The 15,841-nt window shown below is 44.0% G+C and overlaps 2 protein-coding genes across 2 annotated transcripts in view; one reads left to right on the plus strand and one right to left on the minus strand.

Annotated features, from left to right (window-relative positions):
• NUP188 (nucleoporin 188) overlaps positions 1–12,761 on the minus strand; it is a 53,534-nt gene extending 40,773 nt beyond the window's left edge. Inside the window, exons 1-5 of the mRNA XM_055318643.1 lie at positions 12,681–12,761; positions 5,344–5,398; positions 3,595–3,668; positions 696–780; positions 48–128 (exon numbers count right to left, since the gene is read on the minus strand). Of these exons, the coding sequence (XP_055174618.1) occupies positions 48–128; positions 696–780; positions 3,595–3,668; positions 5,344–5,398; positions 12,681–12,712 (327 nt within the window). The 5' untranslated portion in view covers positions 12,713–12,761. The remainder of the gene's footprint in view (positions 1–47; positions 129–695; positions 781–3,594; positions 3,669–5,343; positions 5,399–12,680) is intronic.
• A 35-nt stretch (positions 12,762–12,796) lies between these two features.
• On the plus strand, positions 12,797–14,888 carry DOLK (dolichol kinase). The gene has a single exon (XM_055318656.1). It carries the CDS (start codon positions 13,124–13,126, stop codon positions 14,732–14,734), a length of 1,611 nt encoding a protein of 536 aa, XP_055174631.1. The 5' UTR covers positions 12,797–13,123; the 3' UTR covers positions 14,735–14,888.
• The last annotated feature ends 953 nt before the right edge of the window (positions 14,889–15,841 follow it).

Raw genomic sequence — 15,841 nt, forward strand, 5'->3', positions numbered from 1 at the left:
GGAAAATGGGAGAAGGCAGGAGAAAGGAGCTGGACATAACTACAAACCTTTAGTGAGTCACGGGTACCTCTATAATCCTCTTGAAGGTAACACTGGAGTAATTGCACACTCTGCTCTTCGTCAAGACCCTGAAACGCAGGGGTCATAAGTGAGGAACAGCACCTCAGCTCAGGAAACAGATAGGATGCAAAGCATTCTAAAGATTTGTCCTCTAGAATGAACACAGAACTTGCATAAACAACAATCCTTTCTAAAGATTTCACACAACATAATTTTCCCCCAAATAGGAGAAAAAGGAGGCAGTCAGACATGCAATTTACATGACAACTAAATTTACAATATCAGAAACAACTGTGCTTATTTACCAAGCCACTGGAACAGTCACAGGCATGATCCAGGTTTCCAAAATTAAAAAGAAACAGCTACATATTTAAATATAATCTAGGCAATTTAAGGAACACTACTACATGCATGATGAGAAAACTCTATGATACGTATATAGTAAACAGGTCTGGCAACTTAATTTATGGCTTTTAGCAAGAAGAGTTGCAACTTGGATATTTTCAAAATCCGACATGCTCAATTTAATCTCCCAAACTGAAATAAACTGAATTTTCACCAATAATCACTAACAGTAAAACAATGCACATTCACAGTGAAGGTAGCAAGCTGAGCCAGTCCTAATTTTTACTCACCAAAAACTTGCTGATTCTTAAACCCAGCTCCTTCAACGGTGAAGCCACATCTTTATTCACTTTCACTTTTTCAGCTGAATTTGGACTATGAAAAGAATAATGAATCATTTCCTCGTTCTCAAGGACCCTCTAAGGATTTTAAATAAACATACCTAGAGATATTTTTATAACAGACCTTTTTCTGCCCTTTAGGTGCCTACAAATACACACACACACACACACACACACACACACACACACAACAAATTCATCTATACAGACTTTATAACACAGAACTATTTATGCCCAAATAATAAATATGGTATTTATCTCCTACAAACTATAGTTATAATAGTACTATATGTGGATATATTAAGTTACGTTATTTTTGATCCTTACAACTATGAAAGGGAAATATTACTATCCCCATTTTACAAATGGGATTACTAATACCCAGAAACAATAAATAACTTACCAAAAATCCCACAGCTAATAAAAAGTTAAGATTAAATTTAAAACCAGGTCTGTTAGTATACATACATATATTACCTAGCTCTACCCACTGAGAAAGCCTAGAAGCTAAAACCCCTGTAGCAATGAGCACACTCAGTACCCAGATCTTGGTTTCTAATACCAATAACTAGTAAGAGTTACCAGGACTCCTTAGAGAAATAGCCAATTCTACAGCTGGGGCGGGGAAAATACTAGATGAGCCTGGAGCATCTTGTAATGCCATAAAGAAAGGAAATATTAAGAAAACAAAAGGATGGGGAAATGTCAAGACGACACAGAAGCCAACCCAAAAGAACTTCCAGTGACTAAAGCTAAAACAAGGTATAAACAAAGAATAAAATAAATATACAGGAGCCCATAGAATACAAACAAATAAATAGGGGGAAGGGAAAAATCTTCCTTACAAAAGAAGACCAAACTCCCTTCAGGAGGTAGAGTTTAATTCCACTATACCCTCACCCAGAGAGTGGGCTAGGCTTAATGACCCACTTTTAAAACACAGAGTAGGGAAAAGAGAAAAAGTGACGTTACAGAAGAGAAACTTGGCAAATGCTACCTTACCCAAGTGAGCAAAGTTAACATTACCAGTAATTTTATGTGGATAACCACATCCTCTGTTACAGTAAGAATTGTACCTCATGTCTATGCATTCTTCCCCAAAACTCAAAATCCCAATCTAATAATGAGAAAAACATGAGACAAATCCAAATTGAGGACAACATTCTACAAAATACTTGACCAGTACTCCTCAAAACTATTCAAGATCATGAAAATTAAGGGATGACTGAGATGCTGTCACAGCTATGAACTAAGGCAATATGACAACTAAATGCAATATGGGATCCTGGACTGGATCCGGAGACAGAGAGAAGACATTAAAGAGAAAGAAAAAAATAAAAAAAGGTTAAATTCAAATAAAGCCTGAAGTTACAAAACAAACAAACAAACAAAAAAAAAACAACTCTCTGTCGGGCTTCGAATCTCATGCTACTTATAAAAGAAACTTTTGGGGCAGCCCCGGTGGCTCAGCGGTTTAGCACCGCCTTTGGCCCAGGGTGTGATCCTGGGACCCGGGATCAAGTCCCATGTCGGGATCCCTGCATGCGGCCTGTTTCTCCCTCTGTCTGTGTCTCTGCCCCTCCCTCCCTCTCTCTCTCTCTCTCTCTCTCTCTGTGTGTGTGTGTCTGTCATGAATGAATAAATAAAAATCTTTTAAAAAATAAAAAAATAAAATAAAAAATTAAAAAAACAAACACGAAACTTTTGTCTTTTAAGAAAAGAAAGTAATGCCATGAATGTCCATTCTGTGAACTACAAGCATGTTGTTGTTGGATTTTTTTTTTTTAGAGAGACTCTCACATTTCACAGGAAATCCACAACACAAAGGCTAGGTAAGGTGAAATAGGTCTGAAAGAGGCAACACAGAATGATGATTGAGAACACAGACACTGGAGTAACACTGCCAGGTTCAAATCCTGGTTCTACACTTACTAGCTGTGTGACCTTGGGCAAGTTACTTAACCTCTTTGTGCCTCAGTTTCCCCATCTGTAAAATGGAAACGATAATAATAAAAGTACCTATATGTAATAATAGTGATTATCTTCTTTTTTTTTTAAGTCCATATATTTTAGATACATGGTAGTTACCGATCAAACAACATGATGCCTGGGAGTTACTTCAAAACAAGTATGGGGGAAGGGTTCATGAACAAAAAGAAAGCTCTTTATTAACCTAAAGAAATGAAGATGGAAGGTGAAGATGTAAAAAAAACCAGATGCTCAGAAGTAGAAAGGAAATGAGGGTGGCTTGGCAACTATGATGCACCACAGAACGCTATCTGGACTAGGAGTTAATTTAAAGAGTCTAGTTCTACAAGATGTATTCTCTTCTTTTTTAAACTAGGTTATATGTTATTGTTTTCCATTGCCCAGTAAAAATATATATATATATTCAAGCACTGAATAAAAATAGTATCTATCTTAGTGGGCTTTTATGAGGCCTATGATACTCAGAATAATAAATGATACACAGTAAACACTCTGTAAGTGGTCAGCTAGTCTTATCACTGCTCACTGCCCTAGCCTAGCACCTGGTGCCAACAGCACTGTACACAAACACAGTGGACCGAAATAAACACTAGAACTATTAATTGAAAAGTTAATGACTCCCCCTCCCCAAATACTAGAGTCATATAACTAGATTCAACAACACTATATTTCTAAAACGAATTTCCCTTCCTTTCAACAGACAGAAAAAATGTGCCCAACTCTCTTCCACTGGTAACCAAACTGTATTCTCTATAATCTACCTAACCCAGCAGTATCACAAAATCATACACAACAACAGTTTCACTACCCCAGCTTCCTCAGGGGAATTACTCTAACCAGACACATGGAATAGCCATACCTGGGTGGTTTATAGTAGGACAGCCCTTCTAAGAGCCGCTGCCAATGTTTATTCAGTTCTGCCTCAATCTGATTCTGGAAAAGAACAAAGAAATTATATAAGGGTTTACATAATCCTAAGTCTTTTTTAATATGCTTTTCCCCACAGCTGAAATCATTTTGAAAAGAGAATTCTGAGGGCACCTGAGTGGCTCAGTTGGTTGAGCATCTGACTTTGGCTCAGGTCATATCTCAGGATCCTGGGGTCAAGCCCCACGTCGGGCTCCCTGCTCAGTGGGGAGTCTGCTTCTCCCTCACACTTCTCCCCTCCTCTTGTTCATACTCTCTCTAATAAATAAATAAAATCTAAAAAAAAAAAAAAAAAAGAATTCTGTAGCCTCTTTTCCTTCCTTAACATTCTAACGATGATTTAACCTAATTATGAAAATCTTGATAAATACTCTTTCTAGTGGTTGTATAATATTTTATCAAGTGGCTGGATAATAATTTATTTACCATACCTCTATTGTTAGATAAACTTAAGCGGTGATTCCTTATTAATATAAATAACACTATGTAAGGGCACCTGGGTGGTTCCATCAGTTGGGTGTCTGCCTTCGGATCAGGTCATGATCCCAGGGTTCTGGGATGGAGCCCCATATAGGGCTCCCTGCTCAGCAGGGAGCCTGCTTCTCCCTCTGCCCCTCCCCCTGCTCATGCTTTCTCTCTTTCTCTCAAATAAATAAAAAATAAATTTTAAAAATACTATGGTAAAGAGCTTTGTGCACAAAGCTTTTTCAGGATTTCTTTCTTGTAAGACATATTCCTAGAAGTAGAGTTATCAGACAAAAGCATATAAAAGATGTGAAGACTTTATAGTGGATCCTGGATAGGTCAGATGGTAGAGCATGAGACTCTTGATTTCAAGGTCATGAGTTCAAGCCCCATGTAGCCTACCTTAAAAAAAAAAATAAGGTTCTAGGGATGCCTGAGTGGCTTTTTTTTTAAAAGATTTTATTTATTTATTCATGAGAGACACACAGAGAGAGAGAGAGGCACAGACACAGGCAGAGGAAGAAGCAGGCTCCATGCAGGTAGCCCAACATGGGACTCAGTCCTGGGTCTCCAGGATCACGCCCTGGGCTGCAAGAAGACGCTAAACCCCTGAGCCACCGGGGCTGCCCATAAATAAAATCTTAAAAAAAAAAAATTAAAGCTCTGAAAAAAGGTATAATATTATGTTAATTACCATAATAATAATAGCAATAATTCAACATCATCTTAACACTTTACCCTCACAGGGTCGGTCAAAACACTCAGGATCAACATTAAGAACTGTCCTTTACTATACTTGGAAATGTCCTAGAAAGCACAGCCTCTGTGACCTAAGGAGCTAGCAACATGTTAAAAAGAAGAAAAGGCAAGTAAAGTCCAAGACAAAGAAAAGGCCTGAGCATTTTCCTTAGCCTGAGGGAGCAAAATGGTATTTGTCCCCCAACCCTGAGCAGCTGGTTGAACAGCACTGGTATCTTTTCAGATAAGGAATCACCAAAGAACAAAGAGAAGTGGAGGTTTAGAAACCTTAGCAGCTGGGCTAGAAGATACAACATGGTTCAGCACAGAGAAACAGGGAATACATCATGTTTATAAAGTTTTAGGAATACAAAAATGCATTCACTTCTTCCATCAAAGACAAGGCAGTTTGGGGGGCTTATTGTAACACAAGCTACATAAAAACTACAGAATCCACTCAAGAACACCACCCACTTACCAGTTCTCTCAGAGCTGACCTTCCAAGCAGAATTGTCCATAGTTCCCGGCTGCTCCTGAAAAATAATGGGAATTTTGCACTTTCAGATTATACAAATTTGACCAAACTGTCTCGCAGTATCTCATCTATTCTCTGAAACCAGGAAACTCAATGTACAAAACAATTTATTAAAACTCTGGACATTAATCCCATTACATTGTTCTTAAAAGTTTGATGTTCAAAATAAAAATTAAGAAGCTGACACATAACCTAAACCAAGCAGATGTGTTAAAAATGAGGATTGCGGGCAGCCCCAGTGGCGCAGCGGTTTAGCGCTGCCTGCAGCCCAGGGCGTGATCCTGGAGACCCTGGATAGAGTCCCATGTCAGGCTCTCTGCATGGTGCCTGCTTCTCTCTCTGCCTGTGTCTCTGCCTCTCTCTCTGTCTCTATGAATAAATAAAGTCTTAAAAAAAAATGAGGATTGCCACCATACTTTAATGCATTTAAAATGCAATGAATTGCAGGATACATGATTATTTATGTTCTACCACCCATCGATAATAAAATACATAGCAGTATAAAGAAATGTATATTTGAGAATTAATGAAATACAATAATTAATGAATTATCTTACATCTTCTATGCTAAGAAGCCACCTCAGGGTAGTATTTCTATCTCCTCCCTTCTCATTAAAATGTAGTGACCAAAAAGGAGAATACAGAAAAGGACTATGTATATTTCAAGCCCCCTCATCAACTCCAGAAATTTTTTCTTTTCTTTTTTTTTTTTTTGTTTTTTTGTTTTAAGATTTTATTTGACAGAGAGAGAGCACACAAGCTAGGGGAGCTGCAGAGGGAAGAGAAGCAGACTCCCCACTAAGCAGGGAGCCCATTGTGGGGATCGATCCCAGGACCCTGAGATCATGACCTGGGCCGAAGGCAGACACTTAACCCACTGAGCCACTCAAGTGCCCCAATTTTCTTTTTTTAAGATTTACTTAAGTAATCTCTATACCCAACACGGGGCTCAAACTCATGACCCCAAGACCAAGAGTCAAACACTCTACTGACTGAGCTAGGAGGTACCTTCAGAAAATTTTCTAAATGCAATATTCGTTCACTTATTAATTAGCACTAGGTACCACATACAGTGCAAGACACTATATTAAAAACAACACATTATTGTCACTATTCCTAGTAAACTCTTTAAATGTACCCTTCACCATGTGCTTACCCAAGTTCCTTCTCTCATCCATGCCTTTGGAACTTCAGGAAACACCTTATGGGGTTTTCTAAAGTCTAGAACTAAATTTCAAAATGTAACCACTAAGAAATTCTCCCAAGAGGCTCCTGGATGGCTCAGTTGGTTAGGAGTCTCAGGTCATGATTTCAGGTTTGTGGGATTAAGCCCCAATTCCCCCTCCAAGCTCAGCATAGAGTAAGCTTGAGATTTTTCTCCCTCTCTTTCTGCCCCTCCCCCTGCTCTCCCCCCCCTTAAAAAAAAAACTGCTTAGAAAGCTAGTCTATAGAGATGAAAAGGTCTAGGAAAATATACTAAACATTTGACAGAAAGGATGCAAGTTCTCTTAAAAATGAGGATAAACTGAAAAATGTTTTTCCCATGAAGACTTACATCAAGCACTTGCTATGCTTAAAAATTTTCTTTCAAGGGGTGTCTGGCTGACTCAGTGGGTGGAACTGACAACTCTTGATCTCAGGGTTGCTAGTTCAAGGCCCAGACTGGGTGTAGACTACTTAAAATCTTTACCGCCACCACCCCCAAAAAGTCTTTCAACATTTTCCCATCAAAAGAGGTTTAAATCTCTTTTCTAAAGGTTAATGCTTTTAAGAAAACACTTGAGCTCTGCTGCATCAATAAACATCAGCTCCCTCAATGGCTCTGTGAGATCACTAATCATTTTTCTGATGACAAGACAGCATTCACTATGCAAAAATCAGGAGATGAGATCTAGTTAATGAAACAAATAGGACCCTTTACTCACAATTATATTAAAAGGTCTGAGTAAACCAAGCTGTAAGTAATTAAGAACAGAGGCAAGCTCATCATTTAAAGAAATTTATAGTAAAATTTTAAAGTTAGACTGCCTTCTGTAAAGAGAGTAATTATATTCTAACTTAATTGTTTGATAAATCTGAATTAACAAAAAAATAAGGAAGGGCTTTATTTAATGTGGCATATACTTCGGGATGCCTGAGTGGCTCAGCAGTTGAGCATCTGCCTTCGGCTCAAGGAGTGATCCCAGAGTTCTGGGATTGAGTCCCATGTTGGGGCTCCCCGTAGGGAGCCTGCTTCTCCCTCTATGTCTCTGCCTTCTCTCTGTATCTCTCATGAACAAATAAAATCTTTTTTAAAAAATCTTAAAAAAAAAGTATACAGCATACACTTGAACTTCTGATTTGCACAGAATGCATTAGATTCCTACTATATAACACATAGCTAATAAAGGGGTTAACAGTACACCAATATTAATGGAAAGAAATTTGTCTTTAATTGAAGGCATTTGTATGCCTAAGCTAATAAATCAAATCACTGTTGATCATCCATCTTCCAATTTCAAAAAGCCCAGGTATCACTGAGCTTTATTTTTTTTTAAGATTTTATTTATTCATGAGAGAGAGAGAGAGAGAGAGAGAGAGAGGCAGAGACACAGGCAGAGGGAGAAGCAGGCTCCATGCAGGGAGCCTGATATGAGACTCGATCGCAGGACTCCAGGATCAGGCAGGCCCTGGGCTGAAGGCAAGCGCTAAACCACTGAGCCACCCAGGGATCCCATCACTGAACTTTAATTTACCCACATTTGCTTTCAGAACTTAAGTCTCCAGTTAGCTAGGTAGCTAGCAGGGATTCACAGAAGAAACTATGAAGACGGGATGCCTGGGTGGCTCAGCAGTTGGGCCTCTGCCTTCAGCTCAGGGTGTGATCCTGGGACTTGGGATTGAGTCCCACATCAGGCTCCCTGCATGGAGCCTGCTTCTCTCTCTCTGGCTATGTCTCTGCCTCTCTCTCTCTCATGAAGGAATGAATAAATAAAATCTTAAAAAAAAAATTAAGAGGATCCCTGGGTGGCTGAGCAGTTTAGCGCCTGCCTTCAGCCCAGGGTGTGATCCCGGCATTCCGGGATCAAGTCCCAGATGGGGCTCCCTGCATGGAGCCTGCTTCTCCCTCTGCCTGTGTCTCCGCCTCTCTTTCTCTCTGTCATGAATAAATAAAATCTTAAAAAAAAAAAAAAAAAAGATTTTTATTTATTTGAGAGAAAGAGAGCAGAGGGAAGGGCAGAAGGAGAAGCAGATTCCCCATTTAGCAGGGAGCCTGGAGATCAGGTCTTGGGAGATCATGACCTGAGCCAAAGGCAGCCACTTAACACACAGAGCCACCCAGGTGCCCTGGAAATCTACATTTTAAAACTCCACAAATGAATTCCTAAATTACCACTGCTCCAGGGTATCAATTTGTTTCAGAGGAGCAGGTAAAAGACCTGGTCCTTTTATGTTTAATACATTAGCCTATTTTGTTTATGTTTAATTTATTATGTTTAATACATTAGCCTATTTTGCAGAGACAGGGGGAGAGAAAGACTCTGCTACTAAACAAGATTGGAGATCACTGTCCTGGAGTAAAGCAGTAACTTTTATACTTACTACTCAAGAAAAAAAAAAAAAAGTGTTCTTTAGAAATTAAAATTTTTATTGGCAAGAAGAAAAAAAAATTTATTGGCAAAACCATGTCATGCAATATATATTCCTTTTGTTATGTCAAAATCAATAATCTCTATTGAAAATGAGCTTTTGATAATAAGAATAGCCAACATTAATCAAACATTTATAATATGCAGGCACTGTGTTAAGCACTTTACACTCTGTCTTATTGAATATTGACAACTCATGTATGAAGCTGATGCTCTGATTATCCCCATTATCTCATCAGGAAACTAAAGTTTAAGAGTAGTTAAATAATTTGTCTAAGGTCACAAAGCTAATATATAATAGAGCCAAGGCTTGAACCTGAGTTTGCATGACTCCAGAGTTTCATCATTACATTATACTGCATCAAGACACACTCAAGAATTCATCCTACAAGTATGCAAAGGTGGAGGTGAGGCTTTCTGTTTTACAATGGCAAAACATACCCTTAACATAGTGGCTGGCAAAGAGATGCTCAAAGAATATATGCTGATGAAGAAGTACCAAAGATGGAGAATGAGAGGAGTCCCTTTTAGACCTGCAAGGCCTGCAATCTAAGTGGAACAGAAAAATTAGAAAACCAGTATTATATGCAGAAGTGCCAAGGCAGGATAAAGGAGACAACAGTAGGGATGCCTGGGTATCTCAGTTAAGTGTGTGTCCAACTCTTGATTTCAGCACAGGTCATGATCTCAGAGTCATGGGACAGAGCCTTGTGTTGGGTCCGTGATCAGAAGGGATTCTGCTGGAGATTCGCTCTCTCCCTCTACCCCTGCCCCAAACTACCCCCCCCCAAATAAATAAATCTTAAAAAAAAAGAAAAAAAAAAAAAAGGAGAAGGGGCACTTGGGTGGCTCAGTGGTTGAGCATCTGTCTTCGGCTCAGGTCCTGATCCCGGAATCCTAGGATCAAGTCCTGTCCTGGGATCAGGTCCCGCACCAGGTTCCCCGCAGGGAGCCTGCCTCTCCCTCTGCCTCTGTCTCTGTGTCTGCCTCTCTCTCTGTGTGTCTCATGAATAAATAAATAAAATCTTTTTAAAAAAGGGGGGGGGGACAGTAATTAATCAGGAAGGGAATCCTTGTGGAAACACGTGCCACTGGTTCTTTGGTTCTTCGATTCCTACATTTTCTGGTCTAGGAATAAAGAGGATACAAATGAATCAAAGACGCTTCTGATACTCCAAAGTTTAGTGTTGGGAATGACAAAGGACATTAAGTACATATTACACAATCAGCAAGAAAGTAGAAAGTAATAAAAAGTATGATACTAAGAATTAGGCACTACAAAGGTTTAGCAGGATACAACCATGGCCAGAACTGTGGTGTCTAATCCAAAGCTATAATGTCTCTCATCTCTTTGCATAATAAATAAGTCTGATCTAAGTATTTGGAGGAAACCAAAGCACAGAAACTAAAAACTTTGCCTCAAAGGTAAAGTCTTAAAAATTTATTGACTTTCAGCCCAATGTTCCAGCAGAAAACACGGAACTCCATTCCTAAAAGATCTGGACTAAATGGAAACTGGAAACAATCTTCCTGAAAGAAATCCATGCAGCTGGAAATTTCCAGAGGAAAGCTACTAGGAGGTTAGGAAGAAGAGCCTCTACGACAGAGTCCTTTTGGTACAAAGCTGAGACACAGCCAACCTACTCTGAAATAGTTCCTTTGAGAAAGTTATATTCCACAGGGAGATAATAAATGTGGCCACTGTCCACGGATGCCCTTACTCCACAGAGGAGGTACATGCCTCTTGTGTGAACTGAGATTTAAGCTTAACCAGAAGCTTTTCAAACCACTGGTGTTGGGTTTTTGTTTTTTGTGGGTTTTTTTTGTTTTTTGTTTTTTGTTTTTTTAGCATACATACACCACCAGGACTTCTACAAACACATTAACTGAAAGACAAAATAGATATCTAAAAATGCCAATATTCAAAATGACTGTCTGCCAAACCCTAAGGGACCTTCCCAAAACCCTGAGTGATTTAAGTGTATTATTCTATTTTTGACTAGTGCCAGCTAGCAGCACACACAAGGATTCTCCTATATGCTTCAGAGCCATCTCAATACTACTCTGAAAAGGGCTCATATTTGGAAAAAACAGGTTCCAAGGGTAAAGTGGACTGTCTGAGGTCACTTGCAAATCAGCAGGCACCAGGAATAGATTTTAAGTTTTCTCTTAGTCCAGACCTCCAGGCATTCCAAACAGAAGGCTGCTACTCAGTATAATCCCAGCAGCTATAATGTGCTTTCCAGCACAAAAAGAAAGATCACTCTAATACCTACTCTGAGCAAAGCAGTGCCTAGAAATCCTAGCGTCGTTTCTTCCATCTTCAAGTGTGAGTTTGGTAGGTTCCCAGGGACATCAAAGCATCTTTCAAGCAAACCAACCCTTTCCCTTCCCCTGTTCTCTATTGAAGAGGATGCCTTACCCTACAGGAGCTAGACCTACCCAACCTCCACAATGACTACCAAATAAATACAAATAAGGAGGGCACAACGACCACAATGCTGCCAGATGAAACAGCTAGGGAGGAAAAAGAAAAGTCATCCTAGCAAAGTTCAGTAGTCCAGTGGAAATCCCAAAGAAGATCTCACTAGAGCGGGGAGGTGAAGTCAGTGGTAACAAAGAAGATAGGCAATGTGTGTAGTATTTACCGAGCGCCTATTACGTGCTCTTCTGGGTGCTGAGGACACAGCAGTGCATGAAAGTGGGGAGCCAGGGTTGGCACAGTGAGTGACAGGCATGTTGAATTTTAGGGCGGAGGGTGGTAGGGACGACGGAAGACACTTGAAGCGGTAAGGGGGAAGATGGAGGTGTGGTGACCTGGCTGAAGCTTCGGAGTTGCGCAGGCTTAGGTCTGAATCCTCACTTTACCACCTAGCTAGCTCTTAGCTGGATTCGTGAATCATCCGTAAAGAGGGTGCCTCCCGGTCTTGGGAGGTTTCAATGAGCTAATGCACAGCAAGCGCTTCGCCTGCGTCTGGCGCTAGCAAGCGCTCTTTAAAGTAAGAACTGTCTCTTTTTTAACATTTCACCTTCTCGTTCCCGAAGTCCACTACGGAGCCTGGGATCGCCTAAAAGACCGGCGCACGTCGGCTGACGGAACCAATGCAGGAGAAAATGAAAAGATGGATGAATGAAAGGCTGCGAGGAGAAAGAGGGCAGCGACTGCGGCGAGGTGGCTCGGCCGCACGCGGGACAGACCTCCTAACGAGCACATGGAGGAACCCGGGAACGTCGCCGGGGCAGGGCACCCGGCTGCAGCGGGGACAGAGGCGGGGGCTCCCCCCGGGCGACCGCGAAGCGCCCCGTCGCGCCTCGAGGGAGCGTCACGCCGGACAAGGAAGCGCGGGGGGGGGGGGGCGAGGAACGCGCCCGTGAGGAGGGAGGAGGAAGGCAAAGAGACTGGGTGAAGAGACGGGAGGCCGGCGTGAGGCAAGGGGAGAGGCACCGGCCCCGTCTTGGAGAAGTCGCCTGGGATCCCCGCGCGCGGGGACCGTTTGGACGTAACCGCCTCCCGTCTCGGCGCCCGTCCACCTAGCGGGGCTTCACCCCGCTACCGCCGCCACACGTCTCGCCCGCAAGTCCCGCCCGGCTTCCGCTCGACTTCCACCCCGCGCCTCACTGCCACCCCCGCCGATTCGGCCCGCTCCGCACCTCACACACTGCCCGCCGGCGGCCGCCGCCATCTTCGCGCGCGCGCGCCCCGGCCCCGCCCCCAGACGCCGCAGCCACGTGACCGTTCGCCTCCGGCCGGGCTGTGGGCGGTGTTTCTTGTCACGTGACGGCGGGCGGGGCCAAGATGGCGACGCCCAGAGAGGAGAGGAACCCGCGGTGGGAGCAGCACGGGTTGTAAAGAAAGCGGCGGAGTAGCAACGTCTACGTCCTAGGTGCGAGGCCGTGGAGGATAGCTGGGCGCCAGGTCCCGAGCCGCAGAGAGAGGCTTGCCTGCAGTGGAGCTTCCCTCCTCGCAGCTGGAGAACGGAAGGAGGAGGTGCTGGCTGTGTGAAGCTGCCGCTTTCGGCTTGACAAGGCTTGAGGGACCCAGAGGCCAAGGCGTCGCTAGTCACTCCGGTTTCTCCGGGGCCCGGTCTAGAGACATGACCCGAGAGCACGCTCCCCCGGTCCCCGGGGCTCCGCTGAGTGGGTCAGTGCTGGCGGAGGCAGCAGTAGTGTTCGCAGTGGTGCTGAGCATCCACGCAGCCGTGTGGGACCGATACTCGTGGTGCGCCGTGGCTCTCGCAGTGCAGGCCTTCTACGTCCAGTACAAGTGGGACCGGCTGCTGCAGCAGGGAAGCGCCGTCTTCCAGTTCCGCATGTCCGCAAACAGTGGCCTGCTGCCCGCATCAATGGTCATGCCTTTGTTCGGACTGGTCATGAAGGAGCGCTGCCAGTCCATGGGGAACCCGTATTTTGAGCGCTTTGGAATTGTGGTGGCAGCCACTGGGATGGCAGTGGCCCTCTTCTCGTCGGTACTGGCACTGGGCATCACTCGCCCAGTGCCCACCAACACTTGTGTCATCTCAGGCTTGGCTGGAGGTGTCATCATTTATATCATGAAGCACTCACTGAGTGTGGGCGAGGTGATCGAGGTCCTGGAGGTCCTGCTGATCTTCGTCTACCTCAACATGATCCTGCTGTACCTGCTGCCCCGCTGCTTTACCCCTGGGGAGGCATTGCTTGTATTAGGTGGCATCAGCTTCATGCTCAACCAGCTCATCAAGCGTTCTCTGACTGTGGTGGAAAGCCAGGGCGACCCAGTGGATTTCTTCCTGCTGGTGGTAGTGGTAGGGATGGTGCTTATGGGCGTCTTCTTCAGCACACTCTTTGTCTTCATGGACTCAGGTACCTGGGCTTCCTCCATCTTCTTCCACCTTATGACCTGTGTGCTGGGCCTTGGTGTGGTCCTTCCCTGGCTGCACCGGCTTATCCGCAAGAACCCCCTGCTCTGGCTTCTTCAATTCCTCTTCCAGACAGAGACCCGCATCTACCTCCTGGTCTACTGGTCTCTGCTGGCCACCTTAGCCTGCCTGGTGGTGCTTTACCAGAATGCCAAGCGGTCATCTTCTGAGTCTAAGAAGCACCAGGCCCCCACCATTGCCCGAAAGTATTTCCACTTCATTGTGGTGGCCACCTACATCCCGGGTATCATCCTTGACCGGACACTGCTCTATGTAGCTGCCACCATATGCCTAACAGTCTTTATCTTTCTAGAATATGTGCGCTATTTCCGCATCAAGCCCCTGGGCCACACTCTGAGGAGCCTCCTGTCCCTTTTCTTAGATGAACGAGACAGTGGACCACTCATCCTGACACATATCTACCTGCTCCTGGGCATGTCTCTTCCCATCTGGCTGGTCCCCAGGCCCTGCACACAGAAAGGCAACTTGGGGGGAGCAAGAGCCCTAGTCCCTTATGCAGGAGTCCTGTCTGTGGGTGTGGGGGACACTGTGGCCTCCATTTTTGGCAGCACAATGGGGGAAATCCACTGGCCTGGCACCAAAAAGACCTTTGAGGGGACCATGACCTCTATATTTGCCCAGATCATTTCTGTAGCTCTGATCTTAATCTTTGATAGTGGAGTGGACCTAAACTACAGTTATGTTTGGATTTTGGGCTCTATCAGCATCGTGTCCCTCCTAGAAGCATACACGACACAGATAGACAATCTCCTGTTGCCTCTCTACCTCCTGATATTGCTGATGGCATAGCTGCTGCATAGCAGTGATGGGAAGAAATGGACCTGGGGAGGATGAATGGTCCCCACAGCAGCCAGCCATTTTGGGCATGAAGAGCCAAGGGGTGAGAAGCAGATTTGATTTTTTCATTTGATTCAGATTCAAAATAAAAATCAAAGAACTCCTGGTTTTAGTTTTGCTGATATTTTATAAGGGACAAAAAGGCTTAAAGACAGCACAACAATACAAAGAGGCTGAGTGTGGTATAGGACACACACACACACACACACACACACATACCCACACCCGTCATCTTGCGATTCTTGGAGGGGACCCGAGCGGGATCCTGGAGTCAGGAGAGTGTAATGGTCACCACTTCAGGTTCTGGAGTCAAAGTAACCTGGTTGAGACTCTGAGTCCTTGACTGCACTATTTAACTATGTGAGTTGCTTAACCACCCTGGGCCTCAATTCCCTTGTCTACAAGATGGGAATAGTAAGATCCCATCTACTGTTAGTTACTAGGTGAGGATCCAGTGAGATGAGGTAGGTGTGTGAAAGGTCCAGCCCACAGCCCATGTATAATGAACAAATAGTAAGGGAAAGTGTCATTATTAGTCAAGGCTAGCCCTCATGTCAGCAAAAAGCCAGGCCAGCCAAGAGGTTTCATGGATTGTGCTTGGAGACCAGAGTGACTCTACTCCCCTGGCAACATTTGGAGGAGAGCCCAAGAGGAAAATAGCCAAGTGCATGTGCTCTCTCCCTTTTGAGCTGAAGGGAAGAGGTGAGACATCTGTTGCATGCGCAGAAGGGCTGGAGGAAGAGTATCAAGCCTGGTGGGCTGACTTCCTGTTTGAGCCAACTCCCCTCCTGCCTCAAGGCATCTGCTGCCTGGCTGAGTGGTACTGATAAAGGACACATGATGATGATGCTGGCAGGCACAGGGTCCTTAACAAGGGGTCCCTCCTGAGACCGTCTCATACACCAGTCACCTCGAAACCTGTGTTTCTTCTCTTGGTAAGAAGTTAGAGACTGAGGGCTGGCGGGATTTACTGAGAGTTCAGAATGGCTCTACTGTGGGGCCTATGCTGTATCCTTGCTCTGTGTGAGGGCAGACTTCAGGGCTGTCCACTTCCCCACC

The sequence above is a fragment of the Nyctereutes procyonoides genome, unplaced genomic scaffold (genome assembly GCF_905146905.1).
Source record: "Nyctereutes procyonoides isolate TBG_1078 unplaced genomic scaffold, NYPRO_anot_genome, whole genome shotgun sequence".
Classification (NCBI taxonomy): Eukaryota; Metazoa; Chordata; class Mammalia; order Carnivora; family Canidae; genus Nyctereutes; species Nyctereutes procyonoides.